Genomic DNA, 25,412 nt, shown 5'->3' on the forward strand with positions numbered 1-25,412 from the left:
AATTTGCCAAGATTATACTGTAAAGAAAACAAGTGATCAGAAAGATGAGGGAATTGCTGATGGAGTGTGAGATTTAAGTGTGCCGCTGAGATGTCGACACCGGATTGGACCACGTCATGAACAGCTGGCTAACAGCTGATGCGGGCTTGGCTGACGTGGCCTGCCTGATGATTGCAATTCTGGAATATGTTTATGTGTGTGTGTGTGTGTGTGTGTGTGTGTGTGTGTGTGTGTGTGTGTGTGCGTGTGTGAGGCGCGGGCGCGATCAAACAGTGGAAACATAAAAACATACTCTGTCATTTTGTTCATACAAGACATCATTCAAACTGCAAAATGTTGCAAAACGTTGGAGGATATTTTGCAAATAATGTATTTAATATGTTTTGTGCTCTGCTTCGAGGGGACGGTCTATCGGGCCGGGGAAAGTTCATTTTCATCTGTACTTCTGAACCAGCTGTTTTTTCAATGTATGTTCAATTTCTGCTGTTTTTACTCTCTTTTTTAATCTCATCTTCTTTTTTGCACATACTAATAAGGTATTAATAAGGTGTGTACAGAGTTTGGTTTTTTAATACCACCGTCGTCTTATGTTAAAAGCTAAGCATTTTTTACGTTGAGCGTTTTAGAAGGTCCCATTATGATGCCATTGTCTGTTTTAGCAGCCACTGCCATCTAGTGGGTCTCAGACAGCCGTGTGTGTGTGTGTGTGTGTGTGTGTGTGTGTGTGTGTGTGTGTGTGTGTTTGTGTGTGTGTGTGTGTGTGTGTGTGTGTGAGAGGCGCGGGCGCGATCAAACAGTGGAAACATAAAAACATACTCTGTCATTTTGTTCATACAAGACATCATTCAAACTGCAAAATGTTGCAAAACGTTGGAGGATATTTTGCAAATAATGTATTTAATATGTTTTGTGCTCTGCTTCGAGGGGACGGTCTATCGGGCCGGGGAAAGTTCATTTTCATCTGTACTTCTGAACCAGCTGCTTTTTCAATGCATGTTCAATTTCTGCTGTTTTTACTCTTTTTTTTTTAATCTCATCTTCTTTTTTGCACATACTAATAAGGTATTAATAAGGTGTGAACAGAGTTTGGTTTTTTAATACCACCGTCGTCTTACGTTAAAAGCTAAGCATTTTTTACGTTGAGCGTTTTAGAAGGTCCCATTATGATGCCATTGTCTGTTTTAGCAGCTACTGCCATCTAGTGGGTCTCAGACAGCCGTGTGTGTGTGTGTGTGTGTGTGTGTGTGTGTGTGTGTGTGTAGATCATGGCTAAACTGGCAGAATGAGGCCCCGTTTACACGTACATGGTTATCTTGAAAAACGGAGACATTTCTCTTCGTTTGCGCCCTTCGTTTACATGCAAACGGAGGATTCGCCAATGAAACCGATTCTTTCTAAAAACTCCGGCCAGAGTGGAGATTTTGAAAATCTTCGTTTGCACGTTTGCATGTAAACTGAGAAAAACGGAGTTCTAGGCAGCGACGTCACAGAATGTGACTATTTTCGGGATTCTGATTGGCTAAGGTGGGCTTGAGCTTCTCGTTACACTGCCACCTACAGGTTTGGCATGCTCTTGACAGCATATACACAGGTTTGTGTGCACAATGTTATTTTTGAAAACGAAGAGGGGTGAAATGTCCTTTTATGAAAATAGCCATCCACGTGTAAACGTAGCCTGAAAGTGTCAAAATCCAGATGAATCAAATAAGATCAACTCAGAAACGAGTCAATGAATGCATGCGTGTCACCTGATCCACAAATCTAAAGGCCAATTTATAGTTCTGCGTCGAGTGTATGCCGTAGAGTACGTCGTAGGCTACGCACGTAGGCGACGCTGTTTTGAGCATTTATACTTCTGCATTGTGTCTGTGTTGCTCTGCAGTTACACTGCCAAAACGCTAGTTGGTGGGGAGGGTTTTAATGTTCCACAGTGTTTACATTCCTCGTGGCTGTTTTGAGTTTAGGCTACTAAGCAACTGAAAGAGAGCGGATCATGTCGAAGCTTATCGAGGTGGAAAAACAGTTCATTTTAGTGAAATTATTAAAACTAAAAGGCAGAAATGAGAGAAGGCGTCAGAGGAGATGGTACGTGCGACCTGTTGATGGTTGAACCGAATTTAAAAATGACGGGCGGTGCAGAAGAACACGTCGGAAATGCGTAGGAGGAAATGCGATGCTACCAAGCCGACCAATCACAGATCTTGCGGTCCGCGTCGTTGCGACGAATAGAGCTGGTAAGTCCCGCCCCTTCCGTAAAACCCCGCTGGACCTCAAAGTTGAAAAACCGTCAATGCAAGTGAATGGGAGAAAATAATTATTTTCTGATCCCGTTTGAATTGTGCCATGAATTGAACATATGTTGTCTGTGAATTTTTTATATAACTTTTCATGTTACGAGTTTGACAGTATATGGTATGATTCTTCGGCTAGCAGTTGTGGAAAAGACATAACGAGAAAGATTACATGTCGCCTATGTGACGTCACCCCATAAAGTGGACTTACCCGTGGTTTTCACCAACCTCAACGATTTTGTTCTCTCCCTGAAAGAAGGCGATGAAGTGCATCAAAGACACAGCCATGTTTAGCGGGATCCGTGAGCTAGTGTCCATGTGCTAGTGGTGTTGATGTTTCAAACGCGTCGAAAGCAGCGAGAGTTGTAGTCCACAAAGTGCTCTCACACAAAGTCTAACCGTATCAAACTTCTACCCGCTAAATTCTAGCATTCTTTACACGAAAAGTTATATATAAAAATGTTCACATTCATGGCAAAATTCAAACGGGACCAGAAAATAATTATTTTCTCCCATTCACTTGCATTGACGATTTTTCAACCTAGAGGTCCAGCGGGGTTAGCGGAAGGGGCGGGACTTACCAGCTCTATAGTTACATTTATGAGGAGGTGCGCGTTAGAGTACGGCGAAGGGTATGACGTATGATACACGTCTATGCGTATGCTACGCCGTACCGACTGCGCGCACCCGACGCAGATTTATAAATTGGCCTTAACTTGTTGCATACGCAAATTCTGACCTACATCAATACAAAATTGAGGTTTTGTATTTACAACTATGTCTCTATTTGTACAAAATGCTATTACTAAATGTAATTCTGGATTTTGCTCAGACAACTTGTAAAGTATTACCGTATACCGAATATAAGACGAGGTTTTTGTCCTAAAAATAGGCTGAAAAATGTGGGGTCGTCTTATATTCGCGATATAAACAAAATCACGGGGTGAAAGGGAGAAAGAACAACGGAATTAATATGAAATAGTGACTGAAACGCGACCCATTAAGACAAAACCAGCTTTCCCTTCCAATATGTTAATCTGCATAAAAGATACTGCACAAAAGTTAATCCGCGCGAGACGCAGAGCAAGCGAGCGCGCGAGAGAGAGAGGTGCGCGCGCGAGACGCAGAGGGAGAGCAAGAGGTGCGCGCGCGAGATGCAGAGCGAGAGAGAGAGAGAGAGAGAGAGAGAGAGGTGCGCGCATGAGACGCAGAGAGAGAGAGAGAGAGACGCAGAGCGAGAGGGAGAGAGAGAGAAAGGTGCGCGCGCGTGCTGGAAGAGAGAGAATGAATTATCACTGCAATTATCACTGGGGGGGGGGGGGTCGCCTTATATTCAGGGTCGTCTTATAGTCGGGTATATACGGTAGTTCAAATTGAGCATTTGTGAATTTGTCAAATAGATGTGTAGTTGTGCACACATTAATAATCAGCACCAGGCCTATTCATTTTAGTTGTTTGTGTGTGGGTTGTGAAATGCTTGAAAACTCAAAATCCAAATGAATCAAATTAGATCAAGTCAGAAAAGGCGTCAATGAATGAACGCGTGTCACCTGATCCACACATGCACATCTTCTTTGTTGCATCCACAAATTATGATACACTAATACAAAAGAAAACATTTGTATTCACAAATCAGTCTCTACACTGTAAAAAATATTTTTGCAATTTAGTTATTTCAACTTATTTTTGTGAGTAGAGATAACTAGATTGTCCAGACAACAAAAAATTGTAAGTTTTCTTGTCCTCAACTAGACTGAAAGTTGAATGAACGACTTAAATTGTTATTTTAACTCAAAAATGTATGTTTAAACAACTGCACTAGATTTTCTGTTGAATTAACAAGTATAATTGTTATTTTAACTTATAAATGTAAGTTGAAACAACTGCACTAAATTTTCTGCTGGTTTTACTTCAATTATACTCTAATGCTTTATTAGAAGTAAATTTGTAAACTAAACTTAGTAAACTAAACTTAATTTATCTATATATCTTGCTGTCTGGTAGACTGCATAAAAAACTAAACTTCAATTTTATTAGTGTGTACATTAAAAAACATTACACTGTAAACCCCAATGTTGTCATTAATAAAGAAATCAAGTTGTCATAACTTAACATTACTTACAAGTTTTTGCATCAAAAATTAAAAATTTGATTTTAATGTACTCATCTGGCAGCAAAAATCTTTCAGATTAAGAATTTAAGTGTTATGCACTCAAAATGTCAAGTAATTTAAATGATTCCCTATGTGTCTGATTGTGCCTGAAATTCTGCCTTGACAACACGCTGATTGGTCGATGCACAAGGCAGTAGTTTTTTTGTTAATCGTGAATTTGCTGATGCAGGCAGCAGGCCAGAGGCACTGACACTGCATAAAAACAGTAATTTCGGGGTTAAAACGGAGCCGGCCCGTCCATCACGTAGCCTACGGACATTTCAGGCTTCGCATTTGGAACTGAATCACACAAGACCATAGACAGTATATAAACACAAGACTGACGCAGGCTGTAAATGGAATCTTTTTTTGAACCGACTCTCGAGCCTCTCCTCCCCCTCCCCCGCTGACTCACTGCAGTTCTTGCGCGCGCAGCCGCAGAGAGCTTCCGGTATTTTCTGAGAAAACGTATGGTAAGTGTGAATTCATAAAACTATTTTAAATAACATGTTTGCCAGAACATAACGTCAACATTTGTTCAATGTTCTAACGTTTTTATTTTTTACTGTATTTTCTAGACCGACATTGTTTTCGAGCCGTTAATTCCCGCTCCTGCTCCATTCAAATCTTGCGCGCTGATAACGTCCGGTATTTTCTGTGAGATTTACATCAGACGAAGGTAAGTTTGAATTCATAAAATCATTGTAAATAACATGTTTACCATAAAACAACGGCAAAGTTTTTCAATGCCATATTTTATCTGAACCGTATTTTATAGCCCACTGCCTTCGTTACTGCGTACGCTGACATCGTCCAGTGTTTTCAGACGAGGGTAAGTGCAAATTCATGAAACCTTTTTAAATAGAGTATTTACCAAAACATAAGATTTGGTGTTGATTTAAATTGAGTGTGTTTATGTTGTAAAATAAGTCTAGCTATCTTAGTTAGTCTAACTTAGTTAGGTACGTTAACTGCTAACTGATGTTACTTAACTTAGCATCTGCAACTGTAACTACACACATTTCTAAGTTAGTCATTAGTTAAATATTCACTTTTATTAATTAATTAACTGTTAATTAATTAGCTAGTGTGCTTGAGTTGTTAACGTATTCTCCTTTGACAAATTAGTAGACACTTTCTTCTCAACTGTCCTCAGAGGCTTCAGAAACAGCACTGAAGGAAGCTGACTTTTGATTGATGTGAGGCAGACAAGGCCGAAAAGGTTTTAGCTATGTACTTAAAAATATATCATATTTGTTAAAGTGAAGTGTATCACTCCATTTGTTTGTTTTAATGTTATAGTAATTGTAGAAATCTACCATGTACTTAGTTTTATTATGATGTAATGTACTGTGCAAGTTATATGATTGTTTTCAGGCCAGTTGGTAAATGCTGCCATTCTTCTCAAATACTGCTGCTCTTCAAAGAACAGAGTCATTCATCAGGTAACACACACAAAAATAGTTTTTGTTTGAATACCATTTAGTTTCCCAAGTTATCTTGTATTTTATTTAGTTAATGAAACGGCAAGAAAGCACTTTGACTTGCTTTATTTCTATTCTTGTTGCTGTCCAACTAACAAAATTGCTTTGTATTGTTACATTTTTATTATTATATCACTCTAACCTGTTATTTACAATTATGAGCACAGATTAATTAAATTACACTAAAAAATTGTCTAGCAGTTTTTATTCATGGTCAGATTCAATCCATCATGGATGGATTTGAGCACATAGACGATTCACTGATTTTTTTACTTCCTTGTGTTCAAGCTTCAGTCAAGTTGATTAAAAGCTGCTTGTTCACCAACCGGACCAAACAGGATTTTTTCTTTTACCTCAGTTTCATCTCAGTTGCAGAGCTCTACCAGATATAGGTAAGTCTTCACCACAATCTTTGAATTAAAAAAAAAGTTACTGTCAAATTGAATCGTTATGGGTGATATAAATAGCAAGTAATACGTCTGTGGTTTGAAATGTCACGGTTTTCATTATTACTATTCAGTGTTTGGATTTTGCCTCGCGCCATTTCAATGCGCTTTTGTTCATGTTTTAAGAAATCTTGATAATAGGGTGAATTATTCACAATGTTGTCACAAATTTAAAGGGGTCATATAATGCCATTTTTGCACAAGCTAATATGAGTCTTTTTTTTCTTTCTTTTTTACCTCAGTCACTTCAATTCAACTCAGTTGCAGAGCGCCAGATATACGTAAGTTTTGACCACAATCTTTGAATTACAAAAGTAAATGTCATATTGAATCGATATGGGTGATGTACAATTAATACGTCTGTGGTTTGAATGTTTTCATTATTTCTATTCGTAGTTTGGATCTTGCGCCATGTCATCACGCTTATGTTCATGTTTTAAGAAATCTTGATAATAGGGTGAATTAGTCATGATATTGTCACAAATTTAAGATTATTGAGTGTATTTCAAATCAGAGTGTTTTGCACATAGAAGATTCGCTCATTGTATTTCCTCGTGTTGACTCACAGGTTCTGTCAAGTTGACTAAAAGCTTGTTCACCAACCGGATTTATTACCTCAGGCACTACATAAGTTGCAGAGCACCAGATACAGGTGAGTTTTCACTGCAATCTTTGGCAATCATTAAAATTAACTATCAATTTGAATTGATGTGTGTAAAATAAGTAACTTATTATATCTGTACTTTTAAATGTTACTGTTTTTATTGATATTGGAAATGGTTGTGGCGCTCTCGTGAACTCATTTTGAGGCCCACACAGAAGAAAAAGAATAGTTGAAAAAAGTATTTTTTTCTTTTCTTTTTTTTACGAAGTATTCTCGTTGCTTGATAAACTTAAGGTTGAGCCACTGTAGTCACTTGGACTGTTGTAACAATGTTTTTACATTTTTTTCTGGGATGGCAGATATCGATTACCCAGCAGTCTATGAAGGAGTGAGCCAGCTCTCAGATTTCATCAAAAAATATCTTAATTTGTGTTCCGAAGATGAACGAAAGTCTTAAAGGGTTGGAACAACACCTTTAATGCTTTTCATAGTTTCTTTTTGAAAGGAATGTTGTGAACAGGATGTTTCATGTGTTGGTATGTTGTGGGAGTGGCATTTTAGAGTGTTTAGTTTAATTGATGAATTTGTTGAAGCTTGAGAGCATAAATAATTGGTAACTTAGTTGATATTAAAATGGCATTTAAGCCAATTCATAGGTCTTTAATGTGTTAAACAATGTTTAAACGGTATCTTTTGGAACAAAGGATGTTTCTATATTGAATGCTGTGGGTTGATCTTGTTTAATGTAACAGATTAATCCACAAGACATGCATTGAGACAGGTGTAAAACACCTTTTCACAAGGTTGTTTTCTGCAATTTCATTGCAGTTCATTGCAAAAAAAAATTGAATTGTATATAACACCTGATGTACTTGTTGCATCATAAGAAGAATGGCATCTACGCTAATGTTAGTCTTTTTGTTTATTCCAAGGTTTACTGAAGTCAGCCGGATCCGGGCCGTATCCAGATCAGGTGGTGGACCTGCGCCTGGACACGTCCACAACGCATCCCTGAAGTGCCAGCCTCATCAGCCCTGTGAAGGCCTCATCGACACTACAGCCATTGTTGAAGATTTTATTATTTAGAAAATAAGTAATTTAACTGTTTATTTGTACACTATTATTTCCTTGTCTGTGGGTGACTTTGGCTGACTTTGGAACCTGAGAGCACAAGGTGTTGTCACAGCAGAAAATTCTATTTCAGTAATGTCACATGGTACAAAACTATTTCTCAAAATACCTATAGAATGTATTACCATGTTTGGGACAAGGAGAGGGTATATACGTTTGCTGGGCAATTTTTCTTGAGGGGTCTTTCTGCAGAGGGACACTCGGCTTTGTTTGTTAATAAAGTCTATTTTTTTCTGATGTCAAATATCTTTGAAGTCATTCCCCTGAAAAGAATTAAACCACAACAAATGGCGCCCAACGTGGGGCTTGGCTTAGGAGCTGAAGGAGCCACGAAGGGATCGCTGGTGACTCACACAGACAACAGTGGCCGCTGTACTTTGAGGTGAGCAGTTTTTGCTTTTGAATAAGGTGTGTGTGTAAGTCACCAGTGGCCCGGATGTGGTAAGAAAAGCTTCTCCAAATTTAAAGAACTTAAAAAGTGAAAAGGAGTGTTTGATATCAGAAAAATTGCATGCATTGTATTTGTAGATGTTAAGTAGTTGGTAAAAGCGCGGGGGGGGCTCCCATAGTGTTTGCTAGTGCTTGTTTAATCCTGTGTGGATTCTATAACTACTGGTGATGCTGAGTTAGCGCAAAGAGTTTTGACGTACGTACGTAAGGTTCTGTGTTTGTTCATCAAGTGGGCCTTGAAGGATGATGAGCAAAAAGCATGCACACAGAGGGTTTTAATTCACTGATAAGGATATCAGTTAAGTTTTGTGTTACTTGTCAAGAGGGCCTAGAGGATGGCAAGTGTACTGATAAGGATATCAGTGGTTTATCTGTGCTTACTTTGAGAAGTATAGCATGTGCACAGATGGTTAGCTCACGGATACCGCTTTGTTAAACAAAGTTTTAACGAAGGACTGCTATGGGTGAAGCTGGAAAAATAGAGGTTTTAAAAGTCTATAGGTTTAGGTAGCGGTTACCGCCTTGAATGCATGTGCAAGGGTCTGCTCAGGCTATCTAAATCCTAGGAATAGGATAGTTAAAAGTGTCATTGTGTTGATTAGTGAATATTTTAATGTATTGTTCAGATCTGACAGAGAAGGGAAAAAAATAAAAGTGTTAGATCATGTTGGTGTGCCTGTAGGATCCTGTGACTGTGCCTGTGGTTGAAAATAAGTGACCTCTGACCCTGGTTGCTTGAAGGGACAGAGAATGTGTGAATGACCTGTGAATGAAGGGACTGAAATGGTGTGTATTAAAAAAGAAAGAAAAGTAAGGGAAAACAATTGTTTCAAGATATTAGCTTAGCAGAATATTGTAGTATAAAATAAGTTAAAATAATAAGATATATATTTAATCAATAAATGTAATGATAAATATTAATAGATGAATATAAATAAGATTGCACGTGCTTAATATATTATATATTATATCTGAAGACGTCTAAAATTTGTATCTCATTATCCCTGAAGACAGTGTGGAAAAAGTATTCCATTGCAGATTAATAAGTTTGTGTTAAGAGAAAAATAACTGGTGCAGTGTGCTGAAGGTTAGCGAGATTGAGTGACCAAGTTTCAAAAGTCAAAAATACTTTACAGAAGTTGATGAGAGTAAAAAATAAGAGGAATTCCTTGATGATTGTTGAGAAACATACTAGATTATTGTGAACACAGCATGCAAATATAGAAGAAAGATTGAAGTCTGATTTTATGATAGGGAAAATTATTCAACTGTATTATTCTCAGATCAACAGAGTTATATTATTGCTGATATAGAAAAACAGAACTAGCTTGCTTTTTCCTGCAATGAAGAACTGCTTACTAATAGAATGAGGGAACTGCTATGGTCAACCAGTGAGATTTTTATATAAAAGAAATAGTGAAAAGATGCAGGGTAAAAAAGTGGCATGTAGATAAAGAGCTAATAGCTTATATGTAAAAGTTCAATTTGACTCATACAGATCTCTGAGTGTTCAAATTGCAGATGGAAACAGAGCCCTGTGGAAGCAACAAGAGGGCAAAGGGCAAAGACATGAATGCAGAGACACTGACGCAGAGAAGAAGAGAGTGGGTGAGGGGTTCTCAGCTCCCCTCCTGAAGTTCAAAAAGACCCAAAAAGACTGAGTTAATGCAAAGACTGGAAAAGGTGAATCTTTCACTTGAGACTTTTCCTAAAGACAAAGACTAATCCTGAGATGCAAAACTGTTACAGGATTGATCAAAATCCCAAACTGAGAAGAGACAGAGAAGCAGCAGAGCCTATATTCCACTCTGCAATGGCCATTGAGTCACAGCAAGGCTGAAAAACATGTCAACGAACACTGATCTAAAAACAGAAGAACTGACCCTTACGGCACCACAGGTGTGACAAAACTAATGAACACTCCAGAGACTGCTTCAAATTTAGTTCATTATTATATTAACTTAATTCATTCTGATTATTCACTGGTCTCATGGCAATTCTTTATATTCTCTGCTAAACTAACCCTCTCTGCTCTTTCAATAGGTACAATTCCAGCTCTTTAAGAAAAAGAAAATACAGAGAAGTGGGTGCTCAACTCACAAAATAGTTAAAACTGAGGCTGGATTTGGTATAGTGAGGGCTATTATATTAGACTATAGGGCTAAAAGCATGATAGAATTATTCTCTGGCAAAGAAAAAGATAGACACAATATGTCAAAGAATGATTATTTTTGTTTGCAAAACAAAAACACTGGTCACTCCATCTTGTTTTAATATTTTTTATAGAGATAGATTGAAGAAGGAAAATAACTCCAAGTACAAAAAAAAAATGAAATTAAAAATGCTGTCAAAACTGGGAAAATGAGATGGAAATGTTATTGGCCATGGATCCAAGATTAGGCAGAGATCTCCAATTTTATTCTTAAAGAAGCTCATGAGCAAAAAACAAAAAGAATATGAAAAAGTAGACCAAACAAATGACAAAATGCATTTGAGAAATTACAATTGGCTGTCTTACTCTCAACTGCACCATACTAAGGCCTATTATTCTGAAATATTTAATCTATTAGAATTTGGGAAAAAAAAAAACAAGAAAAAAGGGATTATAACAACAGTGGTAAACTAAGCATTAAGATAACTGACACTTCTGAATAGTGTTTGAATAGCTGTTGTGACGTTGTCTGTCAGACCTTTGGAATTCCACAGCTAAAATTATAAGTTCCGCATTTAGAACACAACCTGTGGAAGAAGAATGTGTGACGGCCGATGAGTGACTGAGTATGAATGAGTGAGAGATGGTGTACACTAAGGCAAATCAATTATTTTGCCTACAGCTGTATCTAAATTTCATATGTGGGCCCACAGGGCATATTCTGCCCAATAATGATCATGGATGGATTTGTTTAAAATCCTGGTCGAAACTGTAGTGACAATATAAAAAGAAAATGGGGAAAAAATTGTAAAAGAAAACAAAACAGTACTACATTTTGCGCAGCGCCTAACACATCTGACTTTCCTTTCAGAATATCATGATGGAGCATAACACATCTGATTTTCTTTTCAGCATATCATGAAGGAGCTGACGTTTTGTCAAAAGTCTGAAATATTGTCTTGTAACTTTTGTCTTGTTGCAAAGTGGGCTGAGTGTTGTCCAAGTCTGATAACTAGTATGCTGATAGTGGGACTCAAAACAATGAGATAACTAAGCTGAATTGACTAATTGTAAAAAGTAAGATAGGGGTAAAGCCCAACTGCTAATGAGCAGAAAACCCCCAAAAGGGGACAGAACACCACTCAGCCCACATGATCATTTTACAGGTGACACCAAGAATGACAATGGAGCAGATGAGCAGATGATCTAATATGTTGTTGTCGCTAACAAAACTAACAGAAATAATAAAGGTTTCATTCACAGATGAGAACAGTTCAATTCCAGGAAGGTTTCTGGGACGATTCAAACAAAAAGAACCAGTGACAGGGCTGTCATCTCAGAAGAGGCTTGAACATTGATCAGCAAAGTGACATTTGAGACCATGGCTCTCAACTTAAAATACACCAAACGACTCCAGGAACCCCCCACAACAGCAAGTGAGGGTTCAAGGAATGCTGACGATGGCCTTCCCTTGCCAATGAGAGAAAAGGAAAAAGCGAATTGCAACAACTCACAATGACCAACAAGCCTCTACTCGCCACAACAGGAAGTGAGGGATCAAGAGGGCTTGTGCTAGTAACAGCCCCCTCACCTCCGAGGGAAGTCCATGCAACGGCTCGTAAAGAGTCACCCTGGTGAAACATGTAATGACTGTTAAGACGGCTAACAAAATGATCAACATGAATGGAAAAAGAAGCAAATGATAAGAAGAACTTTAAATGAAAAGTTGCAAAATGTGGGAAAGCTCGCAAGGAGTTGTGCAAAGAAGAGAGAATCAACAGAGATGAGTACAAGTTCAAACAATAGTCAACAACAATCAAACTGTCTTTAAATGTAATGTTAAAGCCATTGAATATACTAGTAGCAACTTAATAATAACCCCAGAAAGAAATATATTGAATTAAAGAATATATCAAAAACAACGTAAAAACGATAATGACAAATCAGAAAACAAATGAAAATAATGAATGATAAGCGACTAATTCAAGTAACTGTCATAGCACAGTGCGAATTAAGACAAGTCATGAAGGAAAATACAAATAGACCTAAATGACATTTTAAAATAGATCATAATGGGTACTCTAATGTAATTTGTCAATAAAAACGGGTATACATAATTAATTTAAGGCTACAGTTGAAAATTAAAGAAAAGATTAACACTGACTATTACCAAATATTTGATTTCATTTATGATTTGAATTATGATTTGATTCAATATGCTATTTGACTAATTAAATGTATTTTAAATGGTGCTAATGGAACGACCACCTCAGATGTAAGTTGTTCGAATTCAATAACAAACAGGCCCTATGAACAATTTAGGTGGTACCAGAGGGGGGTAAGAATGACAGGTTATTGCACAAAAACATACTTTTTGAATATTCTCAAACCATGCGCAAGGTATTCCCTTGCGCAAGGGGGGAGGGATTAAAAGAATAAGGAAGGACAATAATTAAAAGGCTAAATTAAATCAAGAATAAGGAAAATTAAATAAAAGGCATTTTTTGCAATTGTTGACTGTATACCAGAGAAATTTGCGACAAAAATAAAGGTAGGAAAGGAACAGTGACAAAAATAGGCCATATATCAGTACCAGAAGGACTAATTAAACTCTTGGTAATGGATTATATGAACAAGATAGAGATGGGTAAAGGCAATGAGATCAACAGAGGAGGGTCAAGAGAAGTAATTAAATTTAAGACCAAAGAATTATTCCTTAGATTTGAAATTCTATCAGAAATAAGTTTAGATAATGGTTTAGCAGTCATTCTAGAAAAATTGAAATTAACATTAATTGTATGCAGAAACTTAAATTACAGAAAAGGAAGTTTTAACAATAATTAAGTTATAATGCTTTATGTTTGAAATGGTTGAGGAAAAAACTTAGATATACAGGAAAAGAAATGACCGTACAATGAATATGTAAGATAGTATAAAAAGTGATTTTCGAGAGTTATTTTTCTAATTGTCTAATGAGTTCATTGAATGACTTTTATGAAGTAAATGTAACATTGCTCTTGAAGCTTTCTTAGTTTGAGTGATTACATGTGACATAATTAAGTTAATTCATGATAGTTCATTTAGAAATTAGTAGAAAGGAAGAAAAGGTATTCAGTTAAGGTATGCTTGAACTGAGGAGCTATAATGAGAAAAAGCTGCAACACGTGAGGTATTTATTGTTTAAATTTGGTAATAAAGTAGACAGAATTTGAAATGTAAAACGTTATAATGAAGAAAATTGTGATTTAATGTAGCTGCACCGCAGTGTTATGGTTGTACATCAACTAAAACATGACTGACTAAAAAATTGATTCTTTAAAAATAAGTGAATTGATATTCCTTCATAAAAATAAGAAGCGAATAAAAAAGAGAAAAAGTTATTTTTACCCAGCCCTATTTTAAATCAAAATTCATATGGATTATGCGAAATAAACATGCAAACTAAATCATTTATTCTTCTATAATCAGCAGAGATTTATTATAATGATTTGCCTTTATAATAATGAAAACAATTACATGAAAAAAGTAGAATGACTTTACAATTGAATAAAAAAAAAAGTTAAGGAAAGCTTGATTTAAAAGATTAGAAATGTTTTTTGGAGTTGCAATATTGAAAGGGGGTTATTATTCTGTTGTGTACTTCCCATATTAAGAAGATAATGAAAACTAATTTGAGAGGGCAACTAAATAATTTATTATTAAGATTGAGCTTATAAACCAAATTGAGATTTACAATCATTGGACATTGACTGAAGTACCTCGGATAAGGATGAAGAAGAAAATGAATAAGCCAGATCCTGGGTGCCTGGGTCGAAGAGGATATCTACACCGCAAGAGAACTCTTAACTGTATAAGGGATTTTTGTGTTTAACATATTCTACATAACTGTGACAATTAGACAATGCTGAACCAATGTTTGATTTTTGATTAGGGAGGATTCGAGTCTTTTACTTTCTCCATTGAAAAAGAAAAAACAACTGAAAGAAAGAAAATGTATGGAGAAAGATGTTTGGCTCGATTGCTCCACCGGAGTGTGGTGGCATAATTTTAGTCATTGAAAATAAGAATGAGTGACTTAATTTAGTTACTAAGGTAGTATAACGGAGGGGACTGGATTTTGAAACTACACTCTGGAAAAGGATAGCGAATGTGGGGCTTAAATAAGCCCCAGAGGAGGGAATGTTGAAGATTTTATTATTTAGAAAATAAGTAATTTAACTGTTTATTTGTACACTATTATTTCCTTGTCTGTGGGTGACTTTGGCTGACTTTGGAACCTGAGAGCACAAGGTGTTGTCACAGCAGAAAATTCTATTTCAGTAATGTCACATGGTACAAAACTATTTCTCAAAATACCTATAGAATGTATTACCATGTTTGGGACAAGGAGAGGGTATATACGTTTGCTGGGCAATTTTTCTTGAGGGGTCTTTCTGCAGAGGGACACTCGGCTTTGTTTGTTAATAAAGTCTAATTTTTTCTGATGTCAAATATCTTTGAAGTCATTCCCCTGAAAAGAATTAAACCACAACACCATCAGCACTGATCCTCAACAAACTCGTCTCCATACCGGCGTGATTCCGACTTCCAGTCAGATGAAACTGGATAATATTCTAAGTTCTGATCCAATCTGACTTCTGACCTGTAATGCTGCCTGAATCATAATCATACACTGTTCGTTCTTTGCCCCGAGGAGAACTGAGTGACTAAGCCTGGGTTCTCCCGAGGTTTTTTTCTCCATTCTGTCACCTGATGGAGTTTTGGTTCCTTGCCACTGTTGCCTTGGCTTTTGGCTTGCTTAGTTAGGGACATTTAATATTCAACAATATTATTGATTTGCCTTACTTAAGGTGAAAGATGACGCAATTTTCTCCTAGAAACAAACTTTGTTGTATTATTTTCATGTTATCACTGTGCTGCTTTGATACAATCTGTATTGTAAAAAGTGCTATATAAATAAAGGTGACTTAACTAATTAACTTATTGTAAATTGTATCAGTGATCGTCAATTTTACATATTTTTTTAAATCAAATGTATTTTACAAATTAATGTTCTAGTAGTAATTCATTATTTGGTACTGCTGCAGTTTTTAAAACACCACTTTAGTTGGCTGAACTTATTGGGTGTAGTTTAGAAAACTAATCTTTAGTTGACTGAACTTATTGGGTGTAGTTTAGAAAACTTAACTTTAGTTGACTGAACTTATTGTGTGTAGTTTAGAAAACTAATCTTTAGTTTGCTGAACTTATTGGATGTAGTTTAGAAAACTTAGCTTTAGTTGACTGAACTTAAATTCGAAGTTTACTTAACTAAATTAAATCAGTTCATTGTACTTTATAACTTGTCAGGTAAACTTATCCAAATTTGTCAGGTACACTTTTATAAATAAGTTAGTAAAACTCAAAAAAATCCATGCAAAAAGATAACAAAAAATAATGAGTTAAGTCAACAAAAGATTTTTTTACAGTGTATTTGTACAAATTGCTGCACATTCATTTAATTATCGTTTCTCTGTCATTATCGGTATAGTTGTGGTGTGATCTCTGCTTTTCTTTAATATTGAGAACAATTTTTAGAACTATATCTTTATGGTTATCTTTATAGTTATCGTCCTTGGTGTGAACAGGCCTTTATCCATAATGTTTTATTAAAGGAACACATAAATGTTTGAATGTTTTTACATCTTAACACTGACAGTGATTTAATTCACTTACTGTCAGGACGTTTAAAGGTTGGACTTCTACCTGCTGCTGAAAGAAAAATCTATATATATATATACACAGTACCAGTCAAAAGTTTGGAAACATTACTATTTTTAATGTTTTTGAAAGAAGTCTCTTATGCTCATCAAGCCTGCAGTTAAAAAAAAAACTGTAATATTATGAAATATATTACAATTTAAAATAATGGTTCTCATTTTAAAATGTAATTTATTTTTGTGATGCAAAGCTGAATTTTCATCAGCAAGTTCTCCAGTCTTTGGTGTCTTATGATCCTTCAGAAATCATTCTAATATGATAATTTGATGCTCAGTTATTATCAATAATGGAAACAGTTGTGCTGTTTAATATATTTTTTTGGAATACTTTTTTTCAGGGTTCATTGATGAGTATTTACGTATATGCACGTTAACAACATTTATTCATAAAAACAGCATTTATTCAAAATAAAAACATTTCAAACAATATAAATCATTACCATCACCTTTTATCAATTTAACGCATTCTTGTTGAATTAAAGTACTAATTTCTTAAAAAAAAAAAAGTTATTGTTCCCAAACTTTTGAACGGTAGTGTATATTGTTACAAAAGATTTCTATTCTAAATAAATACAGTTCTTTTTAACTTTTTATTCATCAAATAATCCTGAAAAATGTATCTCAGGTTATAAAAAAAATATTAAGCAGCACAACTGTTTCCAACATTGATAATAAATCAGCATATTAGAATGATTTCTGAAGAATCATAAGACACCAAAGACTGCAGTACTTGCTGATGAAAATTCAGCTTTGCATCACAAAAAAAGATCAGGGGCTTTTAACAATAATCAGGGGCTTAAGCCACCAATAGCTAGGAGAGAACAATACGTCTGTTTTAATCTTCTGAATCTGAACTATTCTGAGAAGTGTCTGAAGTCCGGTCTTTTCCTTCACATTTAATAGCGCTCATTATGATCGATCTTGACGGGGAGCTAATGCTAATTTAATGCTTTCTTTTTTTTTTAATGACTTTTTATTTTCATGAAAGTGACACTAAGAGTATAAATATTAAATGTAATAGAGTTAATAAAGCACTGCAATCGCATTGCACAATGTTCTCATTGGTCTTTATATCGAGCCTCCGAAATGTAATGTATCTGTATAGAGCTGGTAAGTCCCGCCCCTTCCGCAAAACCCCGCTGGACCTCAAAGTTGAAAAACCGTCAATGCAAGTGAATGGGAGAAAATAATTATTTTCTGATCCCGTTTGAATTGTGCCATGAATTGAACATATGTTGTCTGTGAATTTTTTATATAACTTTTCATGTTACGAGTTTCCCAGCTAACAATTTAACGTTCTGGGAACGTTAGTTTTTGGTTCCCAGAACGTTCCCAGAACGTTCCCAAGAACGTTCCCTATTGGTTAGCCAGGAAAGTTTTCTTTACGTTAATAGAACGTTCCCTATAGGTTAGGGGAACGTTCCCGGAACGTTGCCGAAAGGTTCCCAGAACGTTCCCGAAAGGTTCCCGCAAGGTTCTCGTAACGTTCCCGGAAGGTTAGGGGAACGTTCCCAGAACGTTGCCAAAAGGTTCCCAGAACGTTCCCGGAACGTTCTCCTAACGTCTACACATCCTGATATGCCTGTACACAAATTGTAGGTCTACAAACAACATATTCTACATTGTTTATTGTTCAAACACTTAAGAATCCTATGAATATATTATTACAATAAATTGAATTTACAGAAACTATCATTAATAAGTAAATCAATCAGTTTGTATTCAATAAATAAATCAGCACACAATCCATGTTTTTGTTGATTCATTGTTTAATTATCAACCTAAAATAAGTCATTAAAAACAGCGTTAGCAAAATGTATTCAGGAACAGTAATTTACATTTAATATTTCAATAAATAAAACTGCACAAACATTTTAATTAAAACTATCTTTTGCAAACTGTAGCCTATAACTTTGGCTAAAAAGTTGAAAAAGTATTTATTTATATACAATATACATGAATGTGCCAATCTTCACACCGCTCAAAACATTTAAACTCCCAACACCATCTGCAAATTTAACAAGAAAATAAAAAGACAACGCGTTACATGGACACACAATCCCATGCCAAAATTCAAGCCCTGTAATGGCATTAATATTCATCTGGAGCAAATGAAAAGAGTGAGGTGGGATTGTGTGTCACAAGCTGTAGGAGATATGAGAGCACGAGCGCTGCTGGTATCATGTATTTATTCAGATATTTCAGCATCAATGTGTATAGAAAAATTTATATATTTCAAAACACTACATTGCATTTATTTATATTGCACTATTTATTATTTCAGACTACAAATCAAAAAAGGAATGTTTTATATAGGGGTAAGGATACCCATATTAAGCCTCTCTCTCTGAAGTCAAATAAAAAACAGAGAAAATAATATTTAAGTCTAGTGAACTCTGACCTGCGAATTCGCTCTACCTTTTATGTATAAGTCTCACCTCCAATGAAGAATTTGAAAACCTGTAACTGCTGTGTTGTTTATGAGAAAGAAAGTGAAAAAAAGTTTGAAACTGCCATCAATTTTTTTTTTTAATCTCTGTGACTTTACACCTACAAATTCCACTGTCACAGGTGCTCAGTTTTGCTATAATGAAACCCTCACAGAACATGGTAATAATCAGCCATCCATGCAAAAGCAAAGGTCGGTGTAGTTTACAGGTGCATCTGTCCAGGCCAACGTCTGATGCCTTGATGCCTTCCGCTGGAACCTGAAATAAAAAAAATAGTACAGTTCAAAATCTATCATACATACATCTCATCTGGTATCACAAATTATCATTCCAGGTTCACTTTAAGATATGCTCAATATTAGTGCTGCACGATATTGAAAAATTTAGAGTTTATTTAGAGATATCAGCCGTATGGTTTAGTGCATGCGCTAACGGCTCCAGGTTTGTATCTGGTAAATTACCCCACTAATAATGCCCAGAATGGTACCAAACTACTACAGTAGTACAAATAGGTTCTGTACTCATTAAACGAGGCATTGGAAAGTTTGTAAGTACATCAGGAGTTTATTTAAATAACACTTGCCTGACGGCGAATGCTACTGCTGATGTTGACGTCACTTTATGAGTACAGAACCTATTTGTACTACTCATTTTCCCCGACATAGAGCAGACCGGCACACAACAAAAACTGCTGTTCGGATGTTCCCTTTTCTGATATTTTAGCCTTCGTGACATTTTAATTAAAACAGAAGTAAGAATTAAGCAAAAATTAACAGTAAACTCAGAGATCACCTACCGCTGCAGATGTGTACGGAAGTGAAAAGCGGAAATGCTTAGACCTCTTTCCGGTTCAACCGCTGGGCGCTCCGCATAACCCCTATTGGGGGGATTTTGTAGAGGAGTGAACCTGCATAGAAAATTACAATAGATAACAAGCATAGATAAATACAATAGAAGAAAAACACAGTTGAAATAAGCAGTGCATTATGTTTTTCAGTTAAATCTAACTTATCAGGTACAGAAATTGATTTATCAAAATGTAAAATAAGTCTTCAGTGTAAAAATAAAATAACTATAAAATTAATGTATCTTTGCTAAAGCTACAAGTCATTTTCTCTTTTGATGTTTGATCACCATTGGCGACACAAACAGCTGCGGGTACGTTAGGCTGCTGTCCCTTTAAGACGAATGCGCAGAACTAATATAAATGACACGTATCCGTTTTCTTTCTGTTTAAAACACAAGACAAGAGGAAACTCGCCATTTTGACTTCATTTTGCGTGCACGTGTCTGTAAAAAAAAAGTGAAAGAGAACTGAATTCGGCTAAACTCACCTTCTTCATCTACTGACTGTGGATGGCATCAAGGTCTTGTCCTGAAGAATACAGGGCCAAACAATAGGGATTTTATCTCATCTGGTAACAAGAGCAAAGCCATAACTTTAAGAACTCTACTGATATATTTACCCCCTGATATTGCATTGGGGATATCAATTCAAACATTTTTAAAGGCTAAGAGTATGAGCCACAGCTGCCCAAGATATCTAGGGGTTGCAAATTAGTCATGGCTATAAACCTGTATGCATGGCATCTACTTTGTATTTTTTATAAAGCAATGTTCTATGCATTTGTCCCTGTCAAATAAACATTAAATAAATAAATCTGTGAAAAATAAATGCCTAAAGTTGTCGACCCCCTGAACCGCATTTAAAAGTACAAAGAATTTCAGTATTGATCAATAAAAAAAATACATAAATACCTTTGAGTTGGACAGTATGTTGTCAGTCTCATTGGCCAACATAATTCAAAACAGACCTAAAGAAATAAAATAAAATATAGTAATCATCAGGATATCATGTTATCATAATAGTTAAATGAATTATTATAACTATGACCATTATAATATTGTATTAGTCGCCTATTATTTAGCTGATTATTTAGCTTACAGGCTTCTCAAGGACAATCTCACTGAAAAAACTTGGGGTTAATGATTTTAAAATGTGAGACTTATTTCAAAAGCATAAATCTTACAGAACCCAAACCTTTGGACAGCAGTGCACTGCATGTTTGAGGTGGTTTTGCTTACTAGTCATATGGTTCATAGAGATTTTCTTGGACAGGGAGTGCAGCAGGCCATCACAGCATGATGATCTAGGAACATAACATGCTGTTTGTCACAGAGCCAAAAATATTACATGTGATAGGTTTATTACAAGGAACCAAGCTAGAACAGAGGTGAAATGCATAAAAGATAAATATACAAATCTTAAGATAATACATTGTGAAATATATGCATATGGAATTATCATCATGATTAAACAATAACTCACCCCTTGTTGTAGAGTTTTATTTTTTCTCTCGCTATTCTGAAATCACATTTTAGCAATATTGGTTAGTGACGTCACTGATTAAGTTAACAATACAGTGCATTCTTTTAGTTTAGCCTAAATAAATTAGCTTACTTTCCATTGACAAATTACCAGCAAAACTATCAAAAACTGTTATCTACACTAAATATGTGTTTAAAAACCCAAACTTTCATAAATAAGACCTCAACTTAACGTAACTTAGGCCTAACGTTGTCTTTTGAAAACGGTTAGCTAGCGTAGATGCTAACGGACTTTTTCAAAGACATAAAACCATTTTTTTTTAAATAAATATTTAACAGAAGCGTGTCAATTACACGTAAGAAATGTGTCAGGGGCGTTTGTGTGTATTATTTGTGAGATTTTGTTGTCTAAACTTACCTGAAAGCAGTGAAACCAACAGCGAGAGACGGGAGTTTTGTTGTTTGTCAGTTGTCGATGACGTTTCCATCTGCTCTCGCGCTGCGCACGTGCTCCAGTGTTTGATCACGCGCATGCGCATTAAAACACTTCAAAGTCACACAGCATTTAACATATAGAATTAAAATATATAACATAATTTAAAATATCATTAATAAAAAGTTATTGCGAATAGATCTGAACGTTGTTGGTTATCTTATAACCTTAGGGGACCGTACTGACGACGTTGTCAGTTGAATCTGCCTGTTAATAGTAAGTGATATTAAAAAATAACCTGCAGAGAACGTTCTCAGAACGTTCTCTTTAGGTTATAAAAATAAAACCTAAAACCTACAGGGAACGTTCCGGGAAGGTTCTCTTTAGGTTATAAAAATAAAACCTAAAAATAACCTGCAGGAAACGTTCTGGGAAGGTTCTCTTTAGGTTATAAAAATTAAACCTAAAAATAACCTACAGGGAACGTTCTGGGAAGGTTCTCTTTAGGTTATAAAAATTAAACCTAAAAATAACCTGCAGGGAACGTTCCGGGAAGGTTCTCTTTAGGTTATAAAAATTAAACCTAAAAATAACCTGCAGGGAACGTTCTGGGAAGGTTCTCTTTAGGTTATTAAATAACAACCTGCAGGGAACGTTCCCAGAACGTTCTCTTTAGGTTATAAATTTAGACCTAAAAATAACCTACAGGGAACGTTCTGGGAACGTTCCCTTAATGTTATAAACATAGATCCTAAAAATAACCTACAGGGAACGTTCCCAGAACGTTCTTGTTTGGTTCCCAAAAAAATAACCAAATGGGAACCAAACGGGAACGTTAGGGGAACGTTCTGTGTTTGCTGGGTTGACTGTATATGGTATGATTCTTCGGCTAGCAGTTGTGGAAAAGACATAACGAGAAATACTACATGTCGCCTATGTGACGTCACCCCATAAAGTTGACTTACCCGTGGTTTTCACCAACCTCAACGATTTTGTTCTCTCCCTGAAAGAAGGCGATGAAGTGCATCAAAGACACAGCCATGTTTAGCGGGATCCGTGAGCTAGTGTCCATGTGCTAGTGATGTTGACATTTCAAACGCGTCGAAAGCAGCGAGAGTTGTAGTCCACAAAGTGCTCTCACACAAAGTCTAACCGTATCAAACTTCTACCCGCTAAATTCTAGCATTCTTTACACGAAAAGTTATATAAAAAATTCACAGACAACATATGTTCAATTCATGGCACAATTCAAACGGGATCAGAAAATAATTATTTTCTCCCATTCACTTGCATTGACGGTTTTTCAACTTTGAGGTCCAGCGGGGTTAGCGGAAGAGGCGGGACTTACCAGCTCTATATTTAAGAATCTGAACGCATTTTGTCCAGTAGTGAACTTCAATAATCACGTGTTCAGGAATACGTGTCCCTAAATCAGAGCTTGTGTAGATTTATGGAGTAAAAAGTCTTGACTGCTTCATTTTTCGTATATTTACATAATTTTACAATTGCACATCTGATCTATCAAACCGAACTTGCTTTAAGATTGTGTCGCTACGTTTGCGTCACTATACGCTTAAATGTAAATATCTTTGGTTGTTAATTCGAATTTATAAAAGGCAAAACTATACATAAGCTACGCCTAAATAACACAAAGATGGGTAAAATGTATGTGAGATGTAGCCTTTTATATAGCCTACGTCCGTTATTCTTGTTCCTGGTGTTCACTGCCATATAAACATAAATATAAGAGCGTGAAATAACTAAACGAAGTAAACCATTGTCTATTGTTGGCTAATATTTCATAAACACTGCACAAATCATTGAGGAAACATTCCTTCATAGGCTATGTTTGTGCCTTAATTTGACTCTTACCTAATCTCGACGCCATTTCAACACCAGCACTGAAATCAAAACCGAAAGAAACACTTCTGTAAGAGGTTTAGTGTCATGGCGTTATTCAGCCACAGGGTGGCGCTCTAACAGTGAGTAATCCGATCCTGCAGGGTCACTGTCCCAGAGTTTAGCTCCAGCCTCCTCCAACACTATTACACCAGTTATCCTGAAGATCTTGAGTGTTATTGCTTCCTCTTTTCTCCCTCGGCCTGTTTGTCTTCTTAATAATCTTCTGATAATGATTATGATATTAGCCTGTGCTTTGGTCAAAAGACTAAAGTGTGTTCGGTTATTGATGAGACTCAATCAGGATTAATGCCAAAAAGACAATATACCGACTTGTTTTAGATTTATTAGACTATAGCGAGTTGGTTAATGATGACAGTTTTATTCTCTTTTTATTCTAATTTATTTTTCTATCTCTCACAAATCTTGGGTTTGGTGATCCATTCTGCATATTTATAAGATCTCTTTACAATAATCCCTGTTCCTTAAATCAGGTGTTTCAGTTTCTCTTCTTCAAGAGGAGTTGGTCAGGTTTATCCCCCTAGTTATTTACTTATAGTCAAGAATCTGACGACACGACTCTGTTTGTAAAAGATGAATCACAGAGACCGATTGCCGTCCAACACATTGCATTTTCCTCTAAATCTTCTGTTTTAAATGTAAATCTTGATAAATGTGAGCTGTTAAAACCTGTTTTTCTCTCTTTAGGATATCCCAGTTGAGTCACAGGTGAACTATCCTGGTGTAGAGATGATAAAGTCAGATGCAGACTGAACTGTGACGCGGTTGTTGAAGAAACTAGAAGGAAATTCAGGAGATTTCTCCCTGAGAGGACGATCTGAAGAATGACGGACCCGCTGTCGCTCTAATATCCTGAGGCATTACGTCAAACACACTGGTTATTAATAAATATGAATGTGCTGGTCTAACTTTCTAGATTTTCCTTCCCTAAATAATACTTTCAGGATAAATTATCCTATTCTTCCTAATCTTGTTCTCTAGTTCTCTCTATGACACGCCAATTCGTATTTCCATTTTTGGCGTGTTATCAACACGCATAATCGCTTTTCAGCGTGTTTATCAACGCCGTTGATTTACGTTACATTACTGTATATAAATATATAAGACCTACCCCAACCGCGTCCCTAAACCTACCCATCACTCGGGTTAATACCATTTATGAGTGTTCCCCTACCATCCTAGGAAAAAAAATATTGCTCCCCAGATGTAGATATAGCCTACATTTTCCTCCGTTTCGCTCGGACATTTAACGGCGTACACATACACGCGGAATCACTCTGACGTTTAACGGCGTACACATACACGCGCGTGGACATACACGCGGAAAGCTCAAAATGCGTATAAATAACACGCCACTTGACTTGAAAGTGGCGTGTTATTTATACGCAAAGTCATGATGTCATGTTGCTTTCTTAGTGTTATGTAACATCACTAAATTGCGCCTTAAATTACCAAATTTTCATGAACTAGTGTTTTTGGCTTGGCACCTAACTTATAAAATATTTTTAATCCTCACTGTTATTTTTATAATTTTTTATTTTTTATTTTTATTTTTTTGGAATATTTGTGATATTCCTCATACAAATAAGTCTTGCGGCTCTACTTTTCCCAGATCAGTTCAATAATAATATTATTTTGGTCAATTAATCAATGGTGATAGACACTTATATTCCTGTCCAGAGTTTTTGAGCAGGAATAATATAATATAATATAATATAATATAATATAATATAATATAATATAATATAATATAATATAATATAATATAATATAATATAATAGTACAGACCTGTCACTCCACCAGAGTTTGCT

The 25,412-nt window shown here is 35.9% G+C and overlaps 1 protein-coding gene and 1 long non-coding RNA gene across 2 annotated transcripts in view; both read right to left on the reverse strand.

Annotated features, from left to right (window-relative positions):
- The window catches only part of LOC308701498 (GTPase IMAP family member 8-like), a 36,198-nt gene extending 12,604 nt beyond the window's left edge, over positions 1 to 23,594 (reverse strand). Inside the window, exon 1 of the mRNA XM_081383820.1 lies at positions 23,553 to 23,594. Coding sequence (XP_081239946.1) covers positions 23,553 to 23,568 — 16 coding nt within the window. The 5' untranslated portion in view covers positions 23,569 to 23,594. The remainder of the gene's footprint in view (positions 1 to 23,552) is intronic.
- LOC308701500 lies at positions 18,229 to 22,225 on the reverse strand. Its single transcript, XR_014031453.1, has 7 exons — positions 21,666 to 22,225; positions 21,249 to 21,284; positions 21,005 to 21,069; positions 20,678 to 20,733; positions 20,254 to 20,294; positions 19,716 to 19,826; positions 18,229 to 19,177 (listed from the first exon to the last, which is right to left on the reverse strand). It is a non-coding gene; the product is annotated as an uncharacterized lncRNA (long non-coding RNA).
- Positions 23,595 to 25,412: the final 1,818 nt, after the last annotated feature.

Source organism: Scardinius erythrophthalmus (genome assembly GCF_964197995.2).
Source record: "Scardinius erythrophthalmus genome assembly, chromosome: 14".
In the NCBI taxonomy this organism is placed as follows: Eukaryota; Metazoa; Chordata; class Actinopteri; order Cypriniformes; family Leuciscidae; genus Scardinius; species Scardinius erythrophthalmus.